The 20,563-nt window shown below is 55.5% G+C and overlaps 2 protein-coding genes across 10 annotated transcripts in view; both read right to left on the reverse strand.

Annotated features, from left to right (window-relative positions):
- Positions 1 to 5,292, reverse strand: part of PHYKPL (5-phosphohydroxy-L-lysine phospho-lyase) — a 25,995-nt gene extending 20,703 nt beyond the window's left edge. For 5 of the 8 annotated variants that reach the window (XR_010112145.1, XR_010112146.1, XM_024928750.4 and 2 more), the window contains exons 1-3: positions 4,917 to 5,246; positions 3,826 to 3,944; positions 2,360 to 2,519 (exon numbers count right to left, since the gene is read on the reverse strand). Coding sequence is in view for 5 of the 8 variants with exons in the window: in XM_024928750.4 (XP_024784518.1) it covers positions 2,360 to 2,519; positions 3,826 to 3,944; positions 4,917 to 4,975 (338 nt within the window). In the remaining 3 variants the exon portion in view is untranslated. Of the gene's footprint in view, positions 1 to 2,359; positions 2,520 to 3,825; positions 3,945 to 4,916 lie in introns of all 8 variants that reach the window. The other 3 variants (XR_010112147.1, XM_003805373.5, XM_024928748.4) reach the window with 3 other exon arrangements.
- Positions 5,293 to 10,020: 4,728 nt separating this feature from the next.
- The window catches only part of COL23A1 (collagen type XXIII alpha 1 chain), a 351,166-nt gene continuing 340,623 nt past the window's right edge, over positions 10,021 to 20,563 (reverse strand). The window contains exons 20-29 of one of the 2 annotated variants that reach the window (XM_034961132.3): positions 20,362 to 20,424; positions 19,946 to 20,002; positions 19,697 to 19,723; positions 18,572 to 18,634; positions 18,435 to 18,488; positions 18,123 to 18,149; positions 14,571 to 14,624; positions 14,272 to 14,358; positions 11,547 to 11,585; positions 10,021 to 11,077 (exon numbers count right to left, since the gene is read on the reverse strand). In XM_034961132.3, coding sequence (XP_034817023.1) covers positions 11,075 to 11,077; positions 11,547 to 11,585; positions 14,272 to 14,358; positions 14,571 to 14,624; positions 18,123 to 18,149; positions 18,435 to 18,488; positions 18,572 to 18,634; positions 19,697 to 19,723; positions 19,946 to 20,002; positions 20,362 to 20,424 — 474 coding nt within the window. In that variant the 3' untranslated portion in view covers positions 10,021 to 11,074. Of the gene's footprint in view, positions 11,078 to 11,546; positions 11,586 to 12,447; positions 12,773 to 14,271; positions 14,359 to 14,570; positions 14,625 to 18,122; positions 18,150 to 18,434; positions 18,489 to 18,571; positions 18,635 to 19,696; positions 19,724 to 19,945; positions 20,003 to 20,361; positions 20,425 to 20,563 lie in introns of those variants that run through there. The other variant, XM_055113075.2, reaches the window with a different exon arrangement.

Raw genomic sequence — 20,563 nt, forward strand, 5'->3', positions numbered from 1 at the left:
ATGAGGGAGGCCAGGGTCTAAGGAGGGCAGGGTAAGAGAGGAAGTGGGGAGACATGCAGGGGACATGTGCACAGGGCTGGGAAGGAGGCTGAGTTTTCTTCTCAGTGCCATGTGAAGCCACCAAAGAGTTTTAATGAGAAAAGGGACATGAGTCAGCTCCTATTTTAGGAGGTGGCCTCTGGCTGTGTCTAATGGAGTTGACAAGAATAAAAGTAGAAGGAGAAGACCAAGGAGGAGGATGCCAGGTGAGAGCAGGTGGTGGCCATGGAGATGGAGAGGTGGAGGGAGTTAAAAGGCATCATGGAGATGGAGGAGGCAGGATTGATGCAGGACTGGGGAGCGTGTGGTTTCTGCCTGGAGCAGATATAGGTGGTGATGCCCTTTACAAGGCAAGATGAGCGGGGGTGAGTGGGGATAGCCTTCTTGGGCAGGTGAGGGAGAACAGTACCATGGTCCAATCAACCCTTGCCCTTTTGAACACATGAAGCTGGAGATGTTTGTCAGATGTCACAGGGGCAGTCAGAACCTCGAGTTGGAACACATGGGACATGTCTGGGCTCAAAAAAATTTGTGAGTCACCAACACATGGATGCTATGTAATACCAAGAGAATGGAAGAGATCACCTGAGGAGAGGGCTCGGAGAGAAAAGTGGCCCAGGATCAGCCCCAAGGAACAGAGGAGGAATCAGCAAAGACGACAGGGAAGGAGTGGCTAGAGAAGCTGGTAGAAAACAGGAGAGCACAGCGCCCTGGAAGCAAGAGGACAGAGCACTTCTGGAGAGTGGTAACTGTCAATTACTGCTGGGACAGAGTAAGACAATGCAGCAAAGAGATTGCTTTGGATTTGGCAACATGGAAGTCACTGGAATCCACAGAATAAAGCTGGTGGCATAAGAATGCCCCTCCTCCACCACCACTGAGGAAGCACCAGCTCCCTGCTCTTTCCAGAGGCTCCAGCACTTGACATGGGAAATGTCTGGGCTCAAGTTCCTTTCTTTGAACTGCTGTTACCCCACCTGTAAAATGAAGATGGTGAATTCCACTTCCTAAAAATTATCTGGGGGGCAGATGTCTGTACTGTGTGAGTGGCCACAATAATCATCACTATAATTCAACGCCACCACCTATGATTTGTTGGAATGTTCTCTCCCAGATACACTGTAATCGCCTGCCTGTTTGTCTCCACTGCCGATCCTAGTGTGAGCTACCATGACCTTTCACCTGGCCACTGAACTGGCACCTAACAGTGTCCACTCTTGCGCTCCGTTCCCTGTAAGACATCGTTTCCTGATTAAAGCCTCCGATAGTTTCCCAATGCTCTTAGGATAAAGACAGCTTCCTCACTTGGCGGAGAAGGCCCTAGGTGATGCGCCCTGCTTGCCTCCCAACAGCTCACAGCCTCTGCTTTCCCTTCGTGGACTTCTTTCGGTTCCTCAAGTGTGCTGGGTACCATATCCTTTCCTGCTGCAGGGCCTTTCCACAGGCAGTTCTGTGTGGTGACCAACCTTGACAAGAGTTTTGATGAGACTATTTTTTTTTTTTTTTGAGATAGAGCCTCTCTCTGTCCTGCAGACTGGAGTGCAGTGGTGCAATTTTGGCTCACTGCAACCTCCGCCTCCCGGTTCAAGCAATTCTCCTGCCCAGCCTCCTGAGTAGTTGGGATTACAGGCACCCACCACCACGCCCAGCTAAATTTTGTGTATTTTTAGTAGAGACGGGGTTTCGCCCTGTTGGCCGGGCTGGTCTCAAACTCCTGACCTCAAGTGATCCGCCCACCTCGATCTCCCGAAGTGCTGGGATTACAGGCATGAGCCATCGTGCCCAGCCTTGACGAGACTTCTGATGCAGTGGCAGCACCCTTCCTTCCTCCTCTTCTAGTTATCTCCTAGTCAGCTCTTAGCTTAACAGCCCTTCCTCAGGGAAGGTTTCCCTGAATCCCCAGGTCAGGTCCCCTCACTTTTTCTAGGCCTCATGATACCCTGTACACTTCCTCCAGAGCCCTCCTTGCAATTCTGTATTTCTTTGAAGAATCACTTGATGTTTTCCTTCCTTACTGAGCAATCCACAGGCAGGGATTTTGGCTGTATCCGTAAGGCAGAAATAAAGGAACATATTACCTCACTAAGCCCCAGCAATGATCCTAGAAAGGAGGTAATAACATCCTCCAATAAGAGACAAGGAAACTGGCTCCAACAGAGAAAGCATCAGGGCCTACAGCCGGGAATCTCAGGAGCCTGGTGCAGTGAGGGCTGCCTCTCCGAGTCCACACTCGGTCAGCTACACTACACTAGGCCCATGTGAGTGACTGTCTTTGTTACCGTCTCACCCTCTTCCCGGGGGCTGGCCACAGTCCACTTACCCAGAATTCAGGAAATAGAACACACAGAGCTGCTCCGGCAGGGTCTCTGACAGCCTCTGCGCATAGTCCACGATGTTGTCATGCAGGTACCGGCTGTTGGTGTTGAGCACCTGGTTCTGCTCATGTGCTGCTTGGACCACGAGAGGGTGGCAGTGCCCAACTGGAAGAGGGCCGCCTCCGTCACACGGCTGGCTCCACTCAGCCAGTCCCACTGGGCCTCCCCCAGCCCCAAGCTATAAACCCAGCCAGAAGAGATGTAGTTCTAGAGGGAGAGGTAGAAAGAGGGCAGTCTGAAGGCAGAGCAGGGAGAGAGAAGCTGGTTCTGGAAAGGCAGATCCAGGAGTTCCTGAGATTCTGGCAGAAGGAAAGCCGCTTCAGCAGAAGAACCCTGTCTAGAAAGCCCATGTCTTTAAGGAGGACTTTTTTTTTTTTTTTTAACAGGGCCTTACTCTGTCACCCAGGCTGGAGTGTATGGTGTGATCATGGCATTCACTGCATCCTCACACTCCCGGGCTCAAGTGGTCCTCCCACCTCAGCCTCCTGAGCAGGTGGGGCTATAGACACCAGTCACCATGCCTGGCTAATTTTTAAGTTTTTTTTGGTAGAGACAAGGTCTCATTATGTTGCCCAGGCTGGAAGGCCTTTTGAGGCTTGTATGACAAAAGTGGGGTGGGGGGTGACTGTCAACTGGTTTCACTTCACCAGCCAAGGGGGCTGGTGGTAATCTTGATTGTCAAAGGCCAAGGATAATAACAGTGAATATGTACTGAGAGCTCACCATGTGCCAGGCACATTCAGAGCAAGCTACATAAATTAACACACTTAATTCTCCAAACACCTTAAAGTGGGTACCTAGTATCATTATGTCTTTCACAGATAAGCAAACTGAGGCACTGAGAATTAAGTAACTTGCCCGAGATCACAAGTTAGTAAGTAGGGGACAGGGATTTGAGCCCAAGCGGTCTAAGACTAGAGTCTCTGCTTTTTTTTTTTTTTTTTAACCTCAACTTTATTCATCTTCCATGTGCCTGCTGAGTCTCAGACTCCCTTTCTTTCCATCAGCTCTGGCAGCCTCATCAAGATGACTGAATTCCTACTTCAGCTCCCTTGCCTAGCACCTGAGATGGCCAATGGGGTTGAAGCACTGCCATGACCCCAGCACTTGGGCAGCACTGTGCTACATTGCTGGTCACAGCCGGGCCATCTGCCACTTTGTGAGCTCATCATCAGTCCCAAGTGGAACTAGACTCACAGACCTAGATTGCTGACCCCTGCCTGGTTTAGCACAGCTCCAGATTGCAGAATTCCACAGCTATATTGCAAAGGCTGAGCCTCCTCTGCATATTGACAGTGCCTCAACTCCACCCAGGTTCTCCACACCTCTCGGCAATCTCAGGTCACCTTGGGACCAGGTTCACAGCACTGCCTTCCTCTCCTGCCCTGCCAGCCTGAGGTGTGATACTGACCGTGCGCCACATTGCTGATGCAATCGATGTATTCTGCCCCCTGTTCATCGTACATGTACTGCCCTTGGGCCCGGACAATCTTAACAGGATCCTCGGGAAAAAAGAGTCTGCAGGAAGAGCTGTGGGGACAGGCAAGGAGTGGACAGCCATGTCTGAAGACCGAAAGGGTGAAGTCTACTCATCACAGACCCCCGCCCACCCCTTCCCAGTTTCTGGTGGGGGGGAAATGAAAGCTTGAAGGGCAAGGTGCTGCTTCCCTGCCTTGTCTCTCCACTCCACAGGTGGTTGCAAAGGAGGAAGCAGATGGGGTAACAAGTTGCTGAAACTTAGAATTGTTTCTTAAAGCATTTTAAGCCTCTGTGGCCTCCTTGCTCATTTCTGCATGTGGCCACGTCAGTCTCCTGGATCCTGAGAAAAGGTGGCTGCCCCGTCCCACGGGGACTCCATAAGGCCGCGTGTCCTCGATGGGATGGGACAGGGCACCAACATTAGGTGCCTGGCTCTCAGCCCTAAACAGCTCCTTGCCAGCCACGTGGTCCTGCTGCCCCTCGCTGGGTGCCAGCCCTAAGCTCCAGTGGGAGGCTACCTCACCCACCGTCCCACCGAGGGCCCCCTCACAGGTCAAGTGTGCTGCCTGTGAACCGACTCCCCCGACTCTCCCTTGTCTGCCCTTTCAGCCCCCTCCCAGGTCACTCTCGAGCCAGGCCCAGGTGCTGCTGACGGGCCACCCTGGGTGAGGTCCTCTCAGGCGCCAGGGTGAAGGTCTTCTCCGGAGTAAAGGCTGCCAAGCGAGGCTGACACAGCCGAACAGCGGTGAGGGCGGGGCCGTCTCCTGAACTGGGCGGCCTGGAGACGGCGCTGTCGGGGAGGCGGCCCCGGAGACCACCCGCCGGGACTGCCCAACGGCGCCGCCCGCTTCGGGCCCTACAAGCTGCAGCGGGGCCGGGGCAGTGGCCGGACGGGATGAGTAGCAGCGGCTTCCTAGCGGGAGGCGCGTGCGTGGCGCGTGCGTAGTGCGTGCGTGCGTCGTGCGTGCGCGTGTCTCTCTGCGCAGCCCCGCGCCCCCCGCCGCCCGCCCCCCGCCCGGGTACCTGATGAGCCGTTGCCTCAGGGCCAGGGTGTCGGCCTTCGGGCGCTGGTCTGCGGCCATGGTGGGTGGCCGTCAGTCGGTGCCGTGACGCCACGCGGAGACGTCGCCGCGCGGGCTGGGCCTCCAAGGCCCCGCTCCGGGCCCCGCCCCTGCCTGGGTCGGGATTTGGGGCTCAGGTTCGCACTCGGCCCCGCCCCCAAGCGCCCGCGTTGCGGTGGTTCATTTCTTCGCTTGCCCGCTGGGCCTGGCAGCCTTCCAGCCCGTGGTCGTGTCTTGGCAGTCCCGCGCAGGAACTCGAGCGCTGCCCCGTCTCTGGTTCCGGGACGCGCCCCGCAGGCCCCGCCCCTGCGGCCTCCCTTCCGGGAAAGGGTCCCGGACGACCCCGCCCCTGCTCCTGGCGCCCAGGCGGGGCTCGGAGCTCCTGCAGGCCTTCCCTGGGCCAGACTCAGTCTTTGAGTCGCCTTGTGCATAAAATGGGATGAACTGTGAGGCCTAAGTGCGAGTATGTGACTGGTACCTTACCCGGGCCTGGTACACAGTAGGGGCCTCAGGGTGGGAGAAGCAGGTCCTAGGTTTTCCCAGCCCCATGAAGGGGCAGCAGGAAGAGCAGAAGGAGAGCCCAGGGTCCCTTCTGGGGCTGACCAAGGAGATCACCATGGGCTTGACCTTCAGGGCACCATAGTTCCTGCTAGAATCTAGGCAGGGTGAACCGGACGAGCTATATCAACGCTGAGAGAATCATGCAGTGTTTGGGCAAGAAGAGAGGTTGGGAATCCTCCTTGTGGTACATGTCGGTGACCCTGAAGCCCAGAAAGGGAAAGGGTTTTGTTGTCAGACACGCAGCAAGGCTGCAGAGGCTGGACTCCTACTGAGGTCTTCTTGACTCCCAGCCCAGGGAGTGAGAAGAAAAGGCCTCCCAAGGGGCTGGGATATGAGAGAAAAGCCCCCTCTTGGGGTGAGGCACTGGGGCTTTCTGCCTTGAAGAACCCTGGAACACGGGCCTGGGACTGCAGCAGGTGCAGGGGAGGCTCCTGATTGTCCCTTCTTTCTGTCCACATCATGATTCCCAGGCCTCTGCTTCACTCCCTCATTGCTGATTTCTTCTCTTCCCAATACAGTTGTAAGATGCATAAGGCATTTATTGAACTCCTGACCTCAGATGATCTGCCTGCCTCGGCCTCCCAGACTGCTGGGATTACAGGCCGGGTGAGCCACCGCACCCGGCCAATTAAGGCATTTATTAAAGAACATTTGGAGTTTCTTTTTTCTTTATTGTGTAAAATATACATAACAAAATTTTACCATTTTAACCATTTTTAAGGATACAATTCAGTGGCAAAAGTACATTCACATCGTCGTGCAACCATCACCACCATCCATGCAACAGGACTTTTTCATCTTCCCTAAAAGAATGGAATTTCTTATTTTTAACTGTAAAGCTGAATTGAATATTTTACATGATTTTTGGAAAAAATTCTTCCCAAATTAACTGCGAGGTTAACTGCTTGTGGCCTGTATTTTTTTTTTTTTTAAAGAAAGGGTCTTATTCTGTTGTTCAGGCTGGAGTGCAGCATTGCAGTCTCTCCCTCCCTGGGATCATGTGATCCTCCCATCTCAGCCTCCCAAGTACCTGCTACTACAGGTGCACACCACCATACCCAGCCTGTACTTCGTTTCTGAGGATCAAGACCTCACAGACCGTGTGTGTGTGTGTGTGTGTGTGTATTTGTGTGTGTGTGAGTCCTATTTGGGGCCCGCCTTTCAGCCCTGTCTTGCAGCCCAAACTCCAGCCACAGCTGTGGCCCCGTGCAGCTCAGAGGAATCGGGTTGGCTCAGGGGCTTTTCCTGCTTTAAGGCAGAGGGTGAGAAGGCTGTAGCTGGGCCCGGCTAACATCTCACCTGCTCCTGGGTCAAGAGGTGATATAGTTGGAGGTCAGACCAGGTTGAGCCATTTCCTGGGCCAGGAGTATCTTCTAGCATGGCACAGAACACCAGGAGGCCTCACCTTCTTCCTGCTCAGAAAAGCCCACTCCTTGTCTCTGGCCCTGTGCCAGGCACTCATCTGTCCTTTATTTCATGCCTGGCCCTCTAGGCAATGTTGGAGTCCAAGAGGGTAGGGGATGGAAGTGGCTGAGTCAGGATTTGAACCCAGGGCATGGTGTTTCTCAACAGGGTTGGCACTGGGATTCTTGTTGAGATGATTTGTCACTGGGTAGGATTGTCCTATGCATTTTAGGTGTTTGCTATCCCTGGCCCTGCCCCCTAAATGCCCAGGTGTCCTGCAATCATTGTGCTAACCAGAAGCATCCCATGTATTCCTAGTGGTCTCCTAGGGACCAGGAGGAAAGAGACCTGGTAAGTCCCCTTCACATTCATCTATAAAAAGGGATCGTTATCCTTGTGGTTAGTTTAGCTGTCATGGGACACAGCAGGGCTCAGTAAATGTACTTCTCTCTCTTCCAGAAAGGGGTACTTTGAGGCTGTACTGCCTTTCTTGGCAGGAGGCCTGAGGCCCCCCAGTCCTTGAGTCTCAGCTGTGAAGCAGGGTGCTCCCCAGTGTCTCGGCTGGGACCTTGAACAAATCATTGAACCCTCTACCGCCTCTGTGCTCTCCCCGGGCACTTTGAGGACTCAGCCCACTCTACATTTTTAAGCTTGCAGTTGAAACGTTTGCAGCCATCAGGATACAAGGTATGAGACCGCAAGGGGGCAGCAGTGGGCCAAGAATGCCCCATCCTGCCTAAAGGAGCAGGAGAGACCCCCTCAGAAGACTGGGGAAGTGGGGGAACACATGGCTTCTACCCCACGAGGATCTACCTGCCAATCACCCAGCATCATGGAGCTGCCTATCAGATTCCATGCTCTGCCAGACAAGTTTCAGAAGGACATATGAGAGGACAAACCCAAGAGCCTAGGTGCAGTCCCAAGCCTGCCACTATGTCCTGGCTGTGCATCCCTGGCCAGGTGACTACCCTCTCTGAGCCTCAGTTTTCCCCTATGTAAAATGGGCATATCGACACCTATCACACAAGCTCTGGGCTTCGCAGGGCTGGTGAGGGGATCAAGTGAGGTTCCTGGATGGAGGAAGGAGGGAACTGTGAAGTGTAGCATGCAGATGGTGAGGTTATGCAGGAACTCCAGAGGCGGCATGGACACCCAGTGACCTCCATCAGTCATCACAGCCCCACTGTGTTTCTCTTCCTTTTCCCACTACTGGCTTCCCTGTTGACCCAGACAACTGGCTGAGCGATGTGACCTTCCACTTATTGCCAGTTCCTTAGGGAGACAGAGGAGGGGACTGGATATATCCCTCCCTCCTTAGCCAGTGTGTGGCCGAGCCTCTTCTGCTTAGCAAGGCCGTGTCACAGAAGTCTGAGGGTGACCACCCATACTGTGGCCTGCCCTAGGCTTCAGTCCTTGGAGACTCAGACACCGTCAGTGCAATGCACCACCACCATCAGAGACACCATCACTGCAGGCCCTTTTTTTTTTTTTTTTTTTTTGAGATGGAGTTTCACTCTTGTTGCCCAGGCTGGAGGGCAATGGTGCGACCTCAGCTCACCACAACCTCTACCTCCTGGTTGCAAGCGATTCTTCTGCCTCAGCCTCCCGAGTAGCTGGGATTACAGGCATGCACCACCACCCACCTAATTTACAGGCATTACAGGATTACAGGATTACAGGCATGCACCACCCAGCTAATTTTGTATTTTTAGTAGAGACGGGGTTTCTCCATGTTGGTCAGGCTAGTCTCGAACTCTCAACCTCAGGTAATCTGCCCGCCTCAGCCACCCCAAGTGCTGGGATTATAGGCGTGAGCCACCACGCCCGGCCCATGGCCCTTCTTGCCTAGACCACCCTGGGTGTGCTTGGTTTTGTCATCTGTAAGACAGTCTCTCTCTTAGTTGTTATAGGGACCAGCTGTGATGACAGAAGTGGGAACACTTTGCAGGACTGTGGCCGTTGCTCAGCAGCCTTGGAGTCAGGAGGAGAGATGAAAATCAGAATTGAGGGTGCTTCTGGGTGAGGGACACACCCTACACTCTTCGCATAGTCTGCACTGGATCCTCACAGAACCACAATCTGAGTGGTAAGTAATGCCCTCTCGTTTCACAGCTGAGGTGGCAGTTTGCATTTTTTCAGAGGGCTGCAACAAGATCTACGATTCCGCATTTTCTCCTTGAAATATGATGTTGACACTTTCCCGTGGAGAGGTGGGGTCTAACTCTCCTCCCTCTACTCTTTCAGAAAGTGACACCACATGACTTCTGAGACTTGGCCCTAAAAGGTGACACAGCTTCCAACTGGCTGACCTGGGACAGTCACTTTCGGAATCCAGCCACCATGTGGGAGGCAGCCTGGGTCACGTGGAGAGGCCACAAGTAAGTATTTGCCATCTGAGGTCCCTGCTATAGCCAGAAGCAACCATGTGAGAGTCTGAGTGAGAAGCACCCACACTGAGCCCATTAACCACAGACTGCACAAGAGAAATCGAAATGATTTTCTTTTTTTTTTTTTAAAGAGAGGAATTTCTCTATGTTGCTCAGGCTGATCTTTAACTTCTGGGCTCAGGCAGTCCTCCCGCTTCAGCCTGCCCAGCAGCTAGGACCACAGGCACACATCAACCCACCCTACTAATGTTTTTGAATTCTTTACTTTTGGTAGAGATGGAGTTTCACTATGCTGCCAGCCTGGTCTCGAACTCCTGGGCTCAAGTGACCCTCCCACCTTGCCCTCCCAAAGTATTGGGATTAAAAGAATGAGCCGCTGTGTCTGGCCAAAATGACCATTGTTTTAAGGCAACAAGTTCTGGAGAGATTTGTTATGCAGCCGTCTGGTAACCGCAATAGAGGAGCACACAGGGGCTCAATTTGACTTGAGCTGACTTGCCAGAGGACTCAGCTGATGTGTGGCAGGACCAGGCAGTGAATCTGTGTCTTCCGAACTCCAAATCCCATCTTTGCCCTGACCCCGAACTTCCTCCTTTGGTTTCTGGGATGGCTCTTACTCAGGGAGGGTCCCCTTTTCCCTCCCCACCCAGCAGTGGCCAGGATGAAACCACAGCCAGAGGTGCCCCAGGGGCAGTCCACAAGCACAGGCACACCCAGACACGCACTTGTGGTTTATTACACACAGTGATCTCCATCTACACGGAAATGGAAGGCAAGCAGCCAGGATGGAGCTGGTTGCTGGGAACACTTGCTGGAGGTGGAAAAGCCTCTCGTCAGAGCGTGGGTGGGTCTGGTGGCAGGCCCCCTGCTCAGGCCAGCTGGGAACCAGCCCTGAGCTTTGCTTTGCCTGCACAGCCCACCTAGAGAGCCATTTTTGGCCAGAGTTCTGGGTGGGAGACTTGGGGCCAGTGAGACCCAGACTCTGAGTGGGAGGCCTGCCTCCCTGGGCCAGGCCATGTCCTATCTTGTCCCTCTCTGGGTGATATGGAAACAGAGACAGGAAGTAGCAGTCAGTCCAGGCTGGGCCCCTCCATCCCCGACACTCTGCTCCCTGGAGCTGGGTCCACATCACAGCGATCACAGAGCTCAGCCACTACTCCTGGCCAGAGGACATGTGCTCTCGTGGCAGGCTGGCCTCCTGAGGCCTCCTGAATGTGGTAGAGCTAGACCCTCGTGGGGGATTTCCACTCACTGCTCCCCAGGCCCAGCCGCAAGTGCTGGGCGAGTCTTGTCCAGGGGCCAAGTCTTGTCCAACTGCAGAGGCAGCTGGTTGTGGTTGAGTCTGGAGGCTGATGAGGCCAGGAGCAGCAGCAGCCGCTGTTCCACCCCCGGGTCTTCTTGGATAGGGTGTGTCCCAGGGACTCCAGAGTTTTGGGGGGCAGGTTCTTACAGGGCAGTACCACAGCTGAGAGTCTCTCTGCTGATCAGGTGACTGAAGGCCCAACGTGGCATCTTTCTAGCCTTGCCCGAGCCAGGTGCTTCTACCTTCGTCTCCTTCCTGGGAAAGTACACATCTCCCTGGTCTGGCCTGTCCACTTTCCGGCAGCTTCACATGCCGGTGGCTCTGGGCTGGGTGGGCACGCTCTTGAATGTTAAAAGGCCACAGGTAGCGCATTCCATGAAAAAAGATCAATATATTACTGTTTTGTTTTTACAAAAATTAAAAATGTCCACACGGATCTGTACAGGTGTGAGCTGGGCCTGTGGGTCACTGGAAAAGGAGGAAGACACTGAAGGTGACGAGGAGCCCGAGAAGCTCCGCCCCCATCCAGGCCACCTTGCCTGGCCTCCCCGGTCCTGCCCATTTCCTCCTATCTTCCCTCCCCCCACTCCCTCTCAGTGGGCCAGTTGGGATGATATCCCAGGGGGCACTGATGGCTTTGCCCTGCCTGGTCCAGGTGTCAGTTGAGTCCATGTGACCCACAGGATGCGTTATACACCATCACCCAGGACCACAGCCCCACGCCTCACATGCAAGATGGGAGAGTCAAAACCAGGGTCATGATGGGAAACCTGGCTATTCAGTCACTGTGCGAGAAGCCGCAGACACCCAGAGGTTTGAGTGACAGCACCCAGGCTCTGGGGCCCTCCCATTCCCCCACCCTCCTGGGGCCCTCCCATTCCCCCACCCTCCCCTGCCTCCCCCAAGCCTGCCCTGGAGACTCTTCCCTGCATGGTACCTTATGCCAGCAGCCAGGCACAGGCAGCCCGTCGGGGCCCTGGAAAGGAAGAAGGTTTCAGTGATGGGGATGGGGCCTGGGGAGCTCCTCTACACCCCACATGCCCTCCCCTGGTCTGTAGGGAGGTGCAGGCCAGGGAGCGGCCATGTGAGACTGCTGGGCCCCACTGAGGCAGGGGCACAATGCCTCCTCTGTCCACCCAGGTAGTGGGGTCATGGGGAACGACGGCCTCTCACTGAGCTTGTCCTGAGTGTGTTCCCTCTGTGCTTTGTGGGGACTGCTGTGCAGTGGCCAGGAACAGGAGGGCACTAGGAAGGGATGAGCATCGTGCCAGACACGCACAGGCTGGCCTGGGTCCTGCCGAGAGCCGTGTGGCTTCCTGCCTGATGTGACAGTGACTCTGGCCTGGGTCCTGCCGAGAGCCGTGTGGCTTCCTGCCTGATGTGACACTGACTCTGGCCTGGGTCCTGCCGAGAGCCGTGTGGCTTCCTGCCTGATGTGACAGTGACTCTGGCCTGGGTCCTGCCGAGAGCCGTGTGGCTTCCTGTCTGATGTGACAGTGACTCTGGCCTGGGTCCTGCCGAGAGCCGTGTGGCTTCCTGCCTGATGTGACAGTCACTCTGGCTCCTCACCCTGGGGCCTGCGAGCTTTCAGGCCTTGGGCAGAAATGGCTCCTGGAGGGTTTTAAGGACGGCCCAGGAATTGGCATCCTGCTCCAGCCTGTGCTGGCTGGAGCAGGGCAGGCTCAGGTTGCTGGGGGTTGGGGCTGGGCCTGGGGTAGGGCTATCTAGCGGCACCTGTGGTGCCCACCCAGCAGCCAGACATGAGCAGGGGCCGGATTTCCTCAGGCAGCCTGGAGGGTGGGGAAACTGGAGAGGAACAAAGACTGACTCATCAGGGACACCAAGGCACAAAAGATGTCATTCTGTTCCAAAGCACAGGCATGAGCCTCAGACACTGGGCATCCCCTGGAATATTCCCATGTGTACACCAGGGACCAGGCTAGGCACCAAAGGGAAGGTGGGGAGGAGGGCAGAACGGAAAGGAAGGCAGAAGCGAGGAAGGCCGAGGCAGAGCCAAGGGCCCTGGCTGCCCCGAAGGCCCACACAGCACACGGCACACGGCACACAGCAGGCCAGACCGCCTACCGCAGGGCATGGCCCATTGCCCCTCGCAGGGCCCCGCCAGCCTGGTGCCCCTCTCCGGCCTCCGCACGTGGGATTCTCCTGTTTCAAAGGAGACAAGGGCTTACTGATTTGGAGGGGAGTCCTGGTCCAGGGCCCGGAGCTGCGGGGCTGGGCCACCCTGCCCCTGCTGTCCCCGCCCTTTCTGTGCGCTGACCACTTCGCTCTTCAAGTCCTTTTCTCATTGACTTCTCAAAACTGTCTGAGGGGAGCGGTATCCCCCACTGCAGGGATAAGGACACTGAGGAACAGAGGCCAGAGGTCTGGGAGGGGGTCTCTAACTCTGGCACCGCTGGAGGTTGAGGCCGGCCTGCACACATCCCCGTGGCTGGAGTGGCCAGGTCTGAATATCTGTCCAGTTTTAGTATGAAAACCCAGCTGTTCTGTTTTTCCTGTCTTTTCTGAGCTCCACCGGAAGAGTGTGACATGTAAACCCTCCCTACTTTCTAGAAAAAGGAACTAGGCAGGGCACGGTGGCTCACACCTGTCGTCCCGGCACTCTGGGAGGCCAAGGTGGGACAATCGCTTGAGCCCAGACCAGCCTGGACAACACTGCAAGACCCCAGCTCTATAAAAATTAAAAATTAGCTGGGCATGGTGGTGCATGCCTGTAGTTCTTGGCTACTTGGGAAGCTGAGGCAGGAGGATCACTTGAGCCTGGGAGATGGAGGCTGCAGTGAGCCATGATCGCACCACTGCGCTCCAGCCTGGGTGACAGAGTGACACTCTGTCTCCGAAAAGAAATAAATGGAGCTGACTTTTGAATTGTGGTTGTTTCAGGCACCAGTGCCTGAAACCACTGGGGCTGGTGGGCTACCAAAGGCCACTGAGAGAGCACGGAAAGAGGTACAGGAAGGGTGTGGGGGTAGGCAGAGGGGATGTGGGGGTAGGCAGAGGGGATGTGGGGAAGAGGGAGGTGCTGCCCCAGCCCAGAGAGACTCTTCTGGGAAGGAGGAAGGAAGGGGAGGCACAGCCAGCCAGAGAGGTCAGGGTGGTCCCACCGTCTGTGCTTGGGGAAGCTGAGTTTCAGCCCAGCTTGGCCTCAAGCCCAGTGGGAGTCAGACCCCGACTTCCACCCCAGGCAGCCAGACCACAGCGATGGGGCTGGGGACTCACTGCCTCCGCCCCCAGCAGCAGCGTGTCTGTGCTAACTTTGGTTCCCTCCGCAGGGCCCAGCCCCCTCCCAGGGCACCGCTGATGACTCCAGGTAAAGCCCCTCCACTCCTCGTCTAGGCCCTGTCCACTTCCAGCCCAAGATGGCCCACAGTGGGCTCCTACTCAAGCCAGGCCTGTCCTGGGGGTGAAGAATGAGGGGCTGGGTTCCCCGAGTCATGCCCATGGTTGGGGGTGGTTAGGACCAGAGCAAGGGGAACCGTGATGATGGCAGTAGCAGCAGCAGTGGCCCTGACAGTGAGGAAGGCCAGTGCGTGACCAGTGGGGCCTCTGGGACTTGCAGCTGAGTTCTGAGACAGGGAAGATGTTGGTCTGACCCTGGCTGGAGGCCAAAAAGACCTGGGGCAGGGCCCTCCTCCGACACCTACCACAGGACACGGCTGGTCCAGGCCTGGTGGTCCCGGCTCGCCCTTCTGGCCCTTCACTCCTTTCCGGCCGGGGACCCCTCGTTCTCCCTGTGCAGGAGGGGAGATGGTGGTATTGGCCATGGCTGCCAGGCTTAGGAACCTCCAACATCTCTCCGAGAGAAGCGCGTGGGGCCAGCCTCCCCCTGCCTCCGCCCACCTGCCCAGCCCGGGTTCTCTCTACCTGCTTCACCTGAGCCTCCACTCCCACCTGCCTCCTTCCCCCTCTCCTCCTGCCCCAGCTCCCGTCCAGCTGCCCTCACCTTCTCTCCACGCTCGCTCCGATCACCTTTCTCTCCTCGGGGTCCAGGGAAACCCTGACAAAAGGATTAGAGGCTAAACCCGAAAATGAGGCTGGAGGTTTGCCCCTCTGTTACCGGCTCATCTCTGTTCCTCTCCCATCCACACGCCCACTTTCCCCCCTGCATATTCGTGGCACACGCTGGCCTAGCCCTAACTGTAGGTGATACACTGCTGGGTACAAGGCTGATGTAGGAAGAGCATGCATTTACGATGCCAGCTGGGCTTGCTCCAAAGTAGTCGCTGGACACCAACACTCAGGCAGAGCTGCTGGCAAGGGGCTGTCTCTCACATCACAGACGCGGCTGGCACTGGTCTAGGCTTGGCTGGGGACAGAGACCCCGGAAACCATGGAAGTTATGTCACTGTCTGATGGGATGAGAAATGGTGATCTCTGTTCTGTGCCCTTGGCTCAACTTCCTGCACACCCATCTGTCCATTCATCTATCTGTCCGTCCACCCAACCAAGGTGGCTTAACATCCACTAGGAACCGGGCTGTTGGCTGGACACTGGGGACAGAGAATTGGATTCATTATGGCCGGACATGGTGGCTCATGCCTGTAATCCCAGCACTTTGGGAGGTCGAGGTGGGCAGATCACCTGAGGTCAGGAGTTTGAGACCCACCCTGGCCAACATGGTGAAACCCTTAAAAACACAAAAATTAGCCGAGTATGGTGATGCGCGCCTGTAATCCCAGCTACTTGGGAGACTGAGGCAGGAGAATTGCCTGAACCTGAGAGGTGGAGGTTGCAGTGAGCCGAGTTCGCACCACTGCACTCTGGCCTGGGCGACAGAGCGGGACTCTGTCTCAAAAAACAAACAAAGAGGCCAGGCATGGTGGCTCCCGCCTGTAATCCTAGCACTTTGGGAAGCCAAGGCAGGCAGATTGCTTGAGCTCAGGAGTTCAAGACCAGCCTGGGCAACACAGTGAAACCCCATCTCTCCTAAAATACAAAAAATTAGCCATCCTAGCAGCGTGCACCTGTAGTCCCAGCTACTTGGGAGGTTGAGGCAGGAGAATCGCTTGAACCCGGGATACAGAAATTGCAGTGAGCCGAGATCATGCCACTGCACTCCAGCCTGGGTGACAGAGTGAGACTCCATCTCCAAAAAAAAAAAAAAAAAAAAAAAAAGAAAAAGAAAACAATTTTAAAAAGAGAATTAGATTCGACATGGTCCCTTGTTCATGTGTAACGGGGCAGGCAAGAGAGTGCTGATGACAGTCAATGCTCAGTGACAGAGGTGTGAAATAGGGGTGGTGGGATTCTGGAGGGAAGGGCTGTTCTATCACAGGTGGGGGTCAAGGGGAGTTTCTCAGCACGGTCCTCATTATAGCTGGGCCTTCTGGGGTTGAGGAGGAGCCTGGCATTTGCCAGGTAGAGCAGGTGGGCATGACTTTGAGATGCCACCCTGAGAACCAGGCCTCCTGGAAGGCAGCTGTGGCCACATTCATGGTGGCATGGAGTCTCCTTAGCTCCACCCTCAACTGGGCCCAGAGCCTGCAGCTGGTTCAGCATTGTCCTCTCCCATCCCTTCCCATTGATGGAACCCAGCCCCCCCGTCAGAAACCCAAGCTACAGCTCTTCCTTTCCCTCATCCACAGTTGCTCTCCCAGGTAATGTTCTCTTTTTTTTTTGAGACGGAGTCTCACTCTGTTGCCCAGGCTGGAGCACAGTGGCACGATCTCAGCTCATTGCAAGCTCCGCCTCCTGGGCTCATGCCATCCTCCCGCCTCAGTCTCCTGAGTAGCTGGGACTACAGGCACCCGCCACCATGCCTAATTTTTTTTTTTTTTTTTGTATATTTAGTAGAGACAGGGTTTCACCGTGTTAGCCAGGATGGTGACTATCTCTTGACCTCGTGATCCACCCGCCTTGGCTTCCCAAAGTGCTGGGATTACAGGTGTGAGCCACCGTGCCTGGCCGGTAATGTTCTCTTTTTAAAGTCTAGGGTGGGCACCAGAGTCCTTGCAGCCCTGCATCTGGGCCTATGTCCCTCAAAATAGCTACCTGATTTTCCTGAGAACAACCTCCCTTCTCATAACCCATTGATTCCACCCCAGTCCATGGTCTCACTAGTCAGGGCACTGCATTCCTATGGCTAAGTGACAGTTCAGCGTTGACCTAACTGGGACCAGGGAGAGCCCATGAAACTTCCTGTAGAACACTGGAGTCAAATTTTCTTTCTTCTTAGTTTGGGCCTGGCAGGATGCTGGTCTCGAGCTGCTGGCTTTACCTCACCACCACGTGGAACTTGATTTCCACAGGGAAAGCAGACAAGACAGGGTCAAAGGCTGAGTTGTGTTGACACAGTTGAGCCCTGGATCCATGTGTTGAACCTCCAGATTTTTCAGTTATGAGTAATTTTAAGCCAGTTTAAACTATGTTTTCTATGTATGCTACCAGAAGAGACTTGACATAATCAGCCTGGGCTAATACTTCCCTTCCTCTTCTTCTCAAATTACTGCTCTAGCTAAAGCCCTATTATCTGTCACCAGGATATTGCAACAGGCTCCTCACTGCTCTCTTCACTTCCTTGCTACAATGCATCATCCATCCATCCGTCCATCCCTCCACTGCCATCATCATCCATCCATGCACTCATCATCTATCATCCATCCATCCATCTCTCCACTGCCATCATCATCCATCCATCCACTCATCATCTATCATCCATCCATCCACTCATCATCTATCATCCATCCATCTGTCCATCCATCCCTCCACTGCCATCATCATCCATCCATCCACTCATCATCTATCATCCATCCATCCATCCATCCATCCCTCCACTGCCATCATCATCCATCCATCCACTCATCATCCATCCATCCATCCATCCATCCATCCTTCATCCATTATCCATCCATCCATCCATCCATCCATCCATCATTCATCCATTATCCATCCATCCATCCATCCATCCATAGTGGATAGACAGATGAATGGATGGGTGAGTCCATTCAATCCTCCATCCATGCATCCATCATTCTTCCATTATCCATCCCTCCACCCATCCATCCATCATCCATTCATCATCCACCCACCCATCATCCACCCACCCATCATCCACTCATCCATCACCCATCCATCCGTTCACCCATCCATCCATTCACCCATCCATCCATTCACCCATCCATCCATTCATTCATCCATCCATTCACCCATCCATCCACCCATCCATCCATTTATCCATCCATCCATCAATCCTGCATTATGCATTCATCCATCCATCGATTCATCCTCCATTGTCCATCCATCCTGCATCCATCCTCCATCTACCAATGTATCCATCCATTATCCATCCATCAACAATCCATTCATCTATCCACAAAGGACCTGCTCTGGGTTGTGCACTGGACTTGGCCATGGGGACACAGGGGGAACCAGTCAGTTGCAGTCCCAGCCCTGGGGAAAGGGGTCACACTTGAGTAGCCAGATCAGGTTACTGCATGAGGGCAGAAGATACACACAAGAGGCACCCAATTACTCAAAGTGACGATAAGACACTTACATCTAGTCCTGGCTCCCCGGGTCTGCCCTGAGGAGAGACACAGAGTGGGTGAGAGGGGTTGGGGAGGGGTGCTGGGAGCACAGATGCTGGGAAGTCCAGCCCTGTGGGTTGGCCACAGACATGGGGGCAAGGAGACCCACCAACCACGCAGGCATAGATGGAGGCCAGGACAGACCTGGCATCCACAGAGCCTGAACTCTGGCCCTGCGAAGTGCAGGGACCCAGTGAGGTACAGGGTTGGGGTCCCCGGGCTGAGCGCCACCATGACCAGGTGGCCATGGTTGGAGAGGGAGTTCTGAATGAGGCGGTTACCTTCTCTCCTTTGGTTCCTGGCAGCCCAATAAGGCCCGGTGGGCCAACTGGCCCCTGGATAGAAAAGGAATGAGTCAAGAGGCATGCTAGTGACAGGAATTAACACCTTTGGGACAAACAAGGCTTGTGAGACTCACAGGCAGGCCGCTGGGGCCTCTCTCACCCGATGCACCCTTCTCTCCCTTTGCTCCATCCAAGCCCTGGAGGCAAAGGAGGGAAATCAGTCAAGGGGAAGGGGTTAGACAGACAGTAGGACAGGCAAGCTTGGAGACTGCAAGGGAGCTGGGATGTGGACAGAGGAACAGATCCAGGCTCCCCCAGGCCTGGCCCCAGCTTACTCCCTGGTGAGGGTGATCAGGAGGAGCTCTGGCCATGCACATTGCGCCTTTTCCAGAACAGGCTCCCTCAGCCCCATGGAAGGTGATTACGGTCACACCCATTCCAAAGATGAGGAAAGCAGGTGCAGACGGAGGGGGGACAGGCCCAGCCACACAGCGGGAGGCAGCAGAGCTGGGTCCCCATCAGGCTTCTACGGCAAGCCTTGGACCCTGTCCTGATAGCAGCTGCCTCTTTGAAACATGAACTGTGGTGGCCTTAAGAGAAAGCAGAACCGGAAGTAGAGCACCTGGTGGGGCTGCAGGCTCGGGCCTGGGCTTCCACGATTCTCAGTCCCACATCTGGCCTCTGAGCTGGGGAAGCAGAGATTTGCTCACGCCAGGAGGGTGGTGTGACAAGGAGTGAGGCCAGGTGGCCTCCCCTTCTGTGTCTGCCTCCCTGGGGCAGGGCATGCGGGCAGGCCACACTCAAGGACTTAATGTAAGAGCAGGGAACATGCCATCATGTAATATACACCAAGCCCAACATTTTGTGCTTAGACTGTGGCAGCTGAGAGACAGATGTGTGTGGGGCGGGCTGGGATGGGGAGAGGTGGGGACAGTGCAAGGAACTGACAGGCACAGACAAAGGAGAAGGGGACAAGCAGTAGAAACGGTGGTGGACCTGAGGAGGAGAGAGGGACAGACTGGGGTCCCGGGCAGAGGGAGAAAGTGGGAGAGGAGAGCCTCAAGGGTGGAGAGGGGGGCATTGGCCTCAACGACATCGGGGAGGTTATGCCCTGGGGACTTGGGACGTTCAGGCGCTGGGAAGACTCAGGGATGGGCCAGGGCGGAGCGTCAGGCCCTTTGCTTTGCCCATTGGCAAGGCTCTTGGAAACTGCCCAGACGGTGAGTCTGAGGCCAGTAGAGGGGTCTATGCCCACTCACCTTGGGACCCTGGATTCCCTGGAGGCCCTGCAGGAGGAGGAAGCAGATAAGAAGGCTGGCTCCGGACCCTCTTGCAGTGGCCACTCACTGGCCCCTGGGGCCCTGTCCTGGGCTCTGCCCTCTGCCCATGTGCCCCTCCCTGAATGAAGAAGCCCGCTCTCTCCTGGGTCATGGCTCTGGGACCTAGCCCCCACCCCGCCTCTTGGTTTCCTGGCTGCTTCAAACCAAACCAAAGCAAACCGTCCTTACCATCGGGCCTGGGGGGCCAGGGGGGCCAGGGGGACCTGGCTCCACTATGAGCTGAGCCTAGGGAGGGTGAGAGACAGGTTAGTCACCCACCGCCTGTCACCCTCACCCACCCGCATCTGAGCTCATCGCACACTGCTGGATCGAGAGTCTCCTTCCTGCCCCCAGAGGGCAGAGTCTGGTGAGCAGGTGGCAGCTGGTCTGCGGAGCTTATAGTGAGCCGAGGTTGTGCCACTGCACTCCAGCCTGGGAGACATGGTGAGACTCTGTTCTCAGAGGGGTCTCGCTCCCCTTACTCTCCCTCCCCTACTGCCCTGGGTTTGCTCAGGCCAGGTGGCCTTTTTGTCCCAAGGCTCAGGGTCCCCACCCAGCCTGGACTGGGTGTTGGGGGAAGCCCTGACCCCCCCATACCCCCTTACCAGGCTCTCCTGTAGGCTGTCAGACGCCGACTCCCCCTTCTCCCCCTTGAGGCCGTCAGCGCCCTGCAGGACGGCATGGCCTGTGAGTCCTTTGTGTCCAGCACCTGTATCACCACCCACGGTGCTTAGTGACCTCCCTTCCTTCCCCCATGTGGCTCCTGAGAGCAGTCATCAGTTAGCTGTTGCAACTGAAAAGTTTTCC

Source organism: Pan paniscus, chromosome 4 (assembly GCF_029289425.2).
Source record: "Pan paniscus chromosome 4, NHGRI_mPanPan1-v2.0_pri, whole genome shotgun sequence".
NCBI classification, from domain to species: domain Eukaryota; kingdom Metazoa; phylum Chordata; class Mammalia; order Primates; family Hominidae; genus Pan; species Pan paniscus.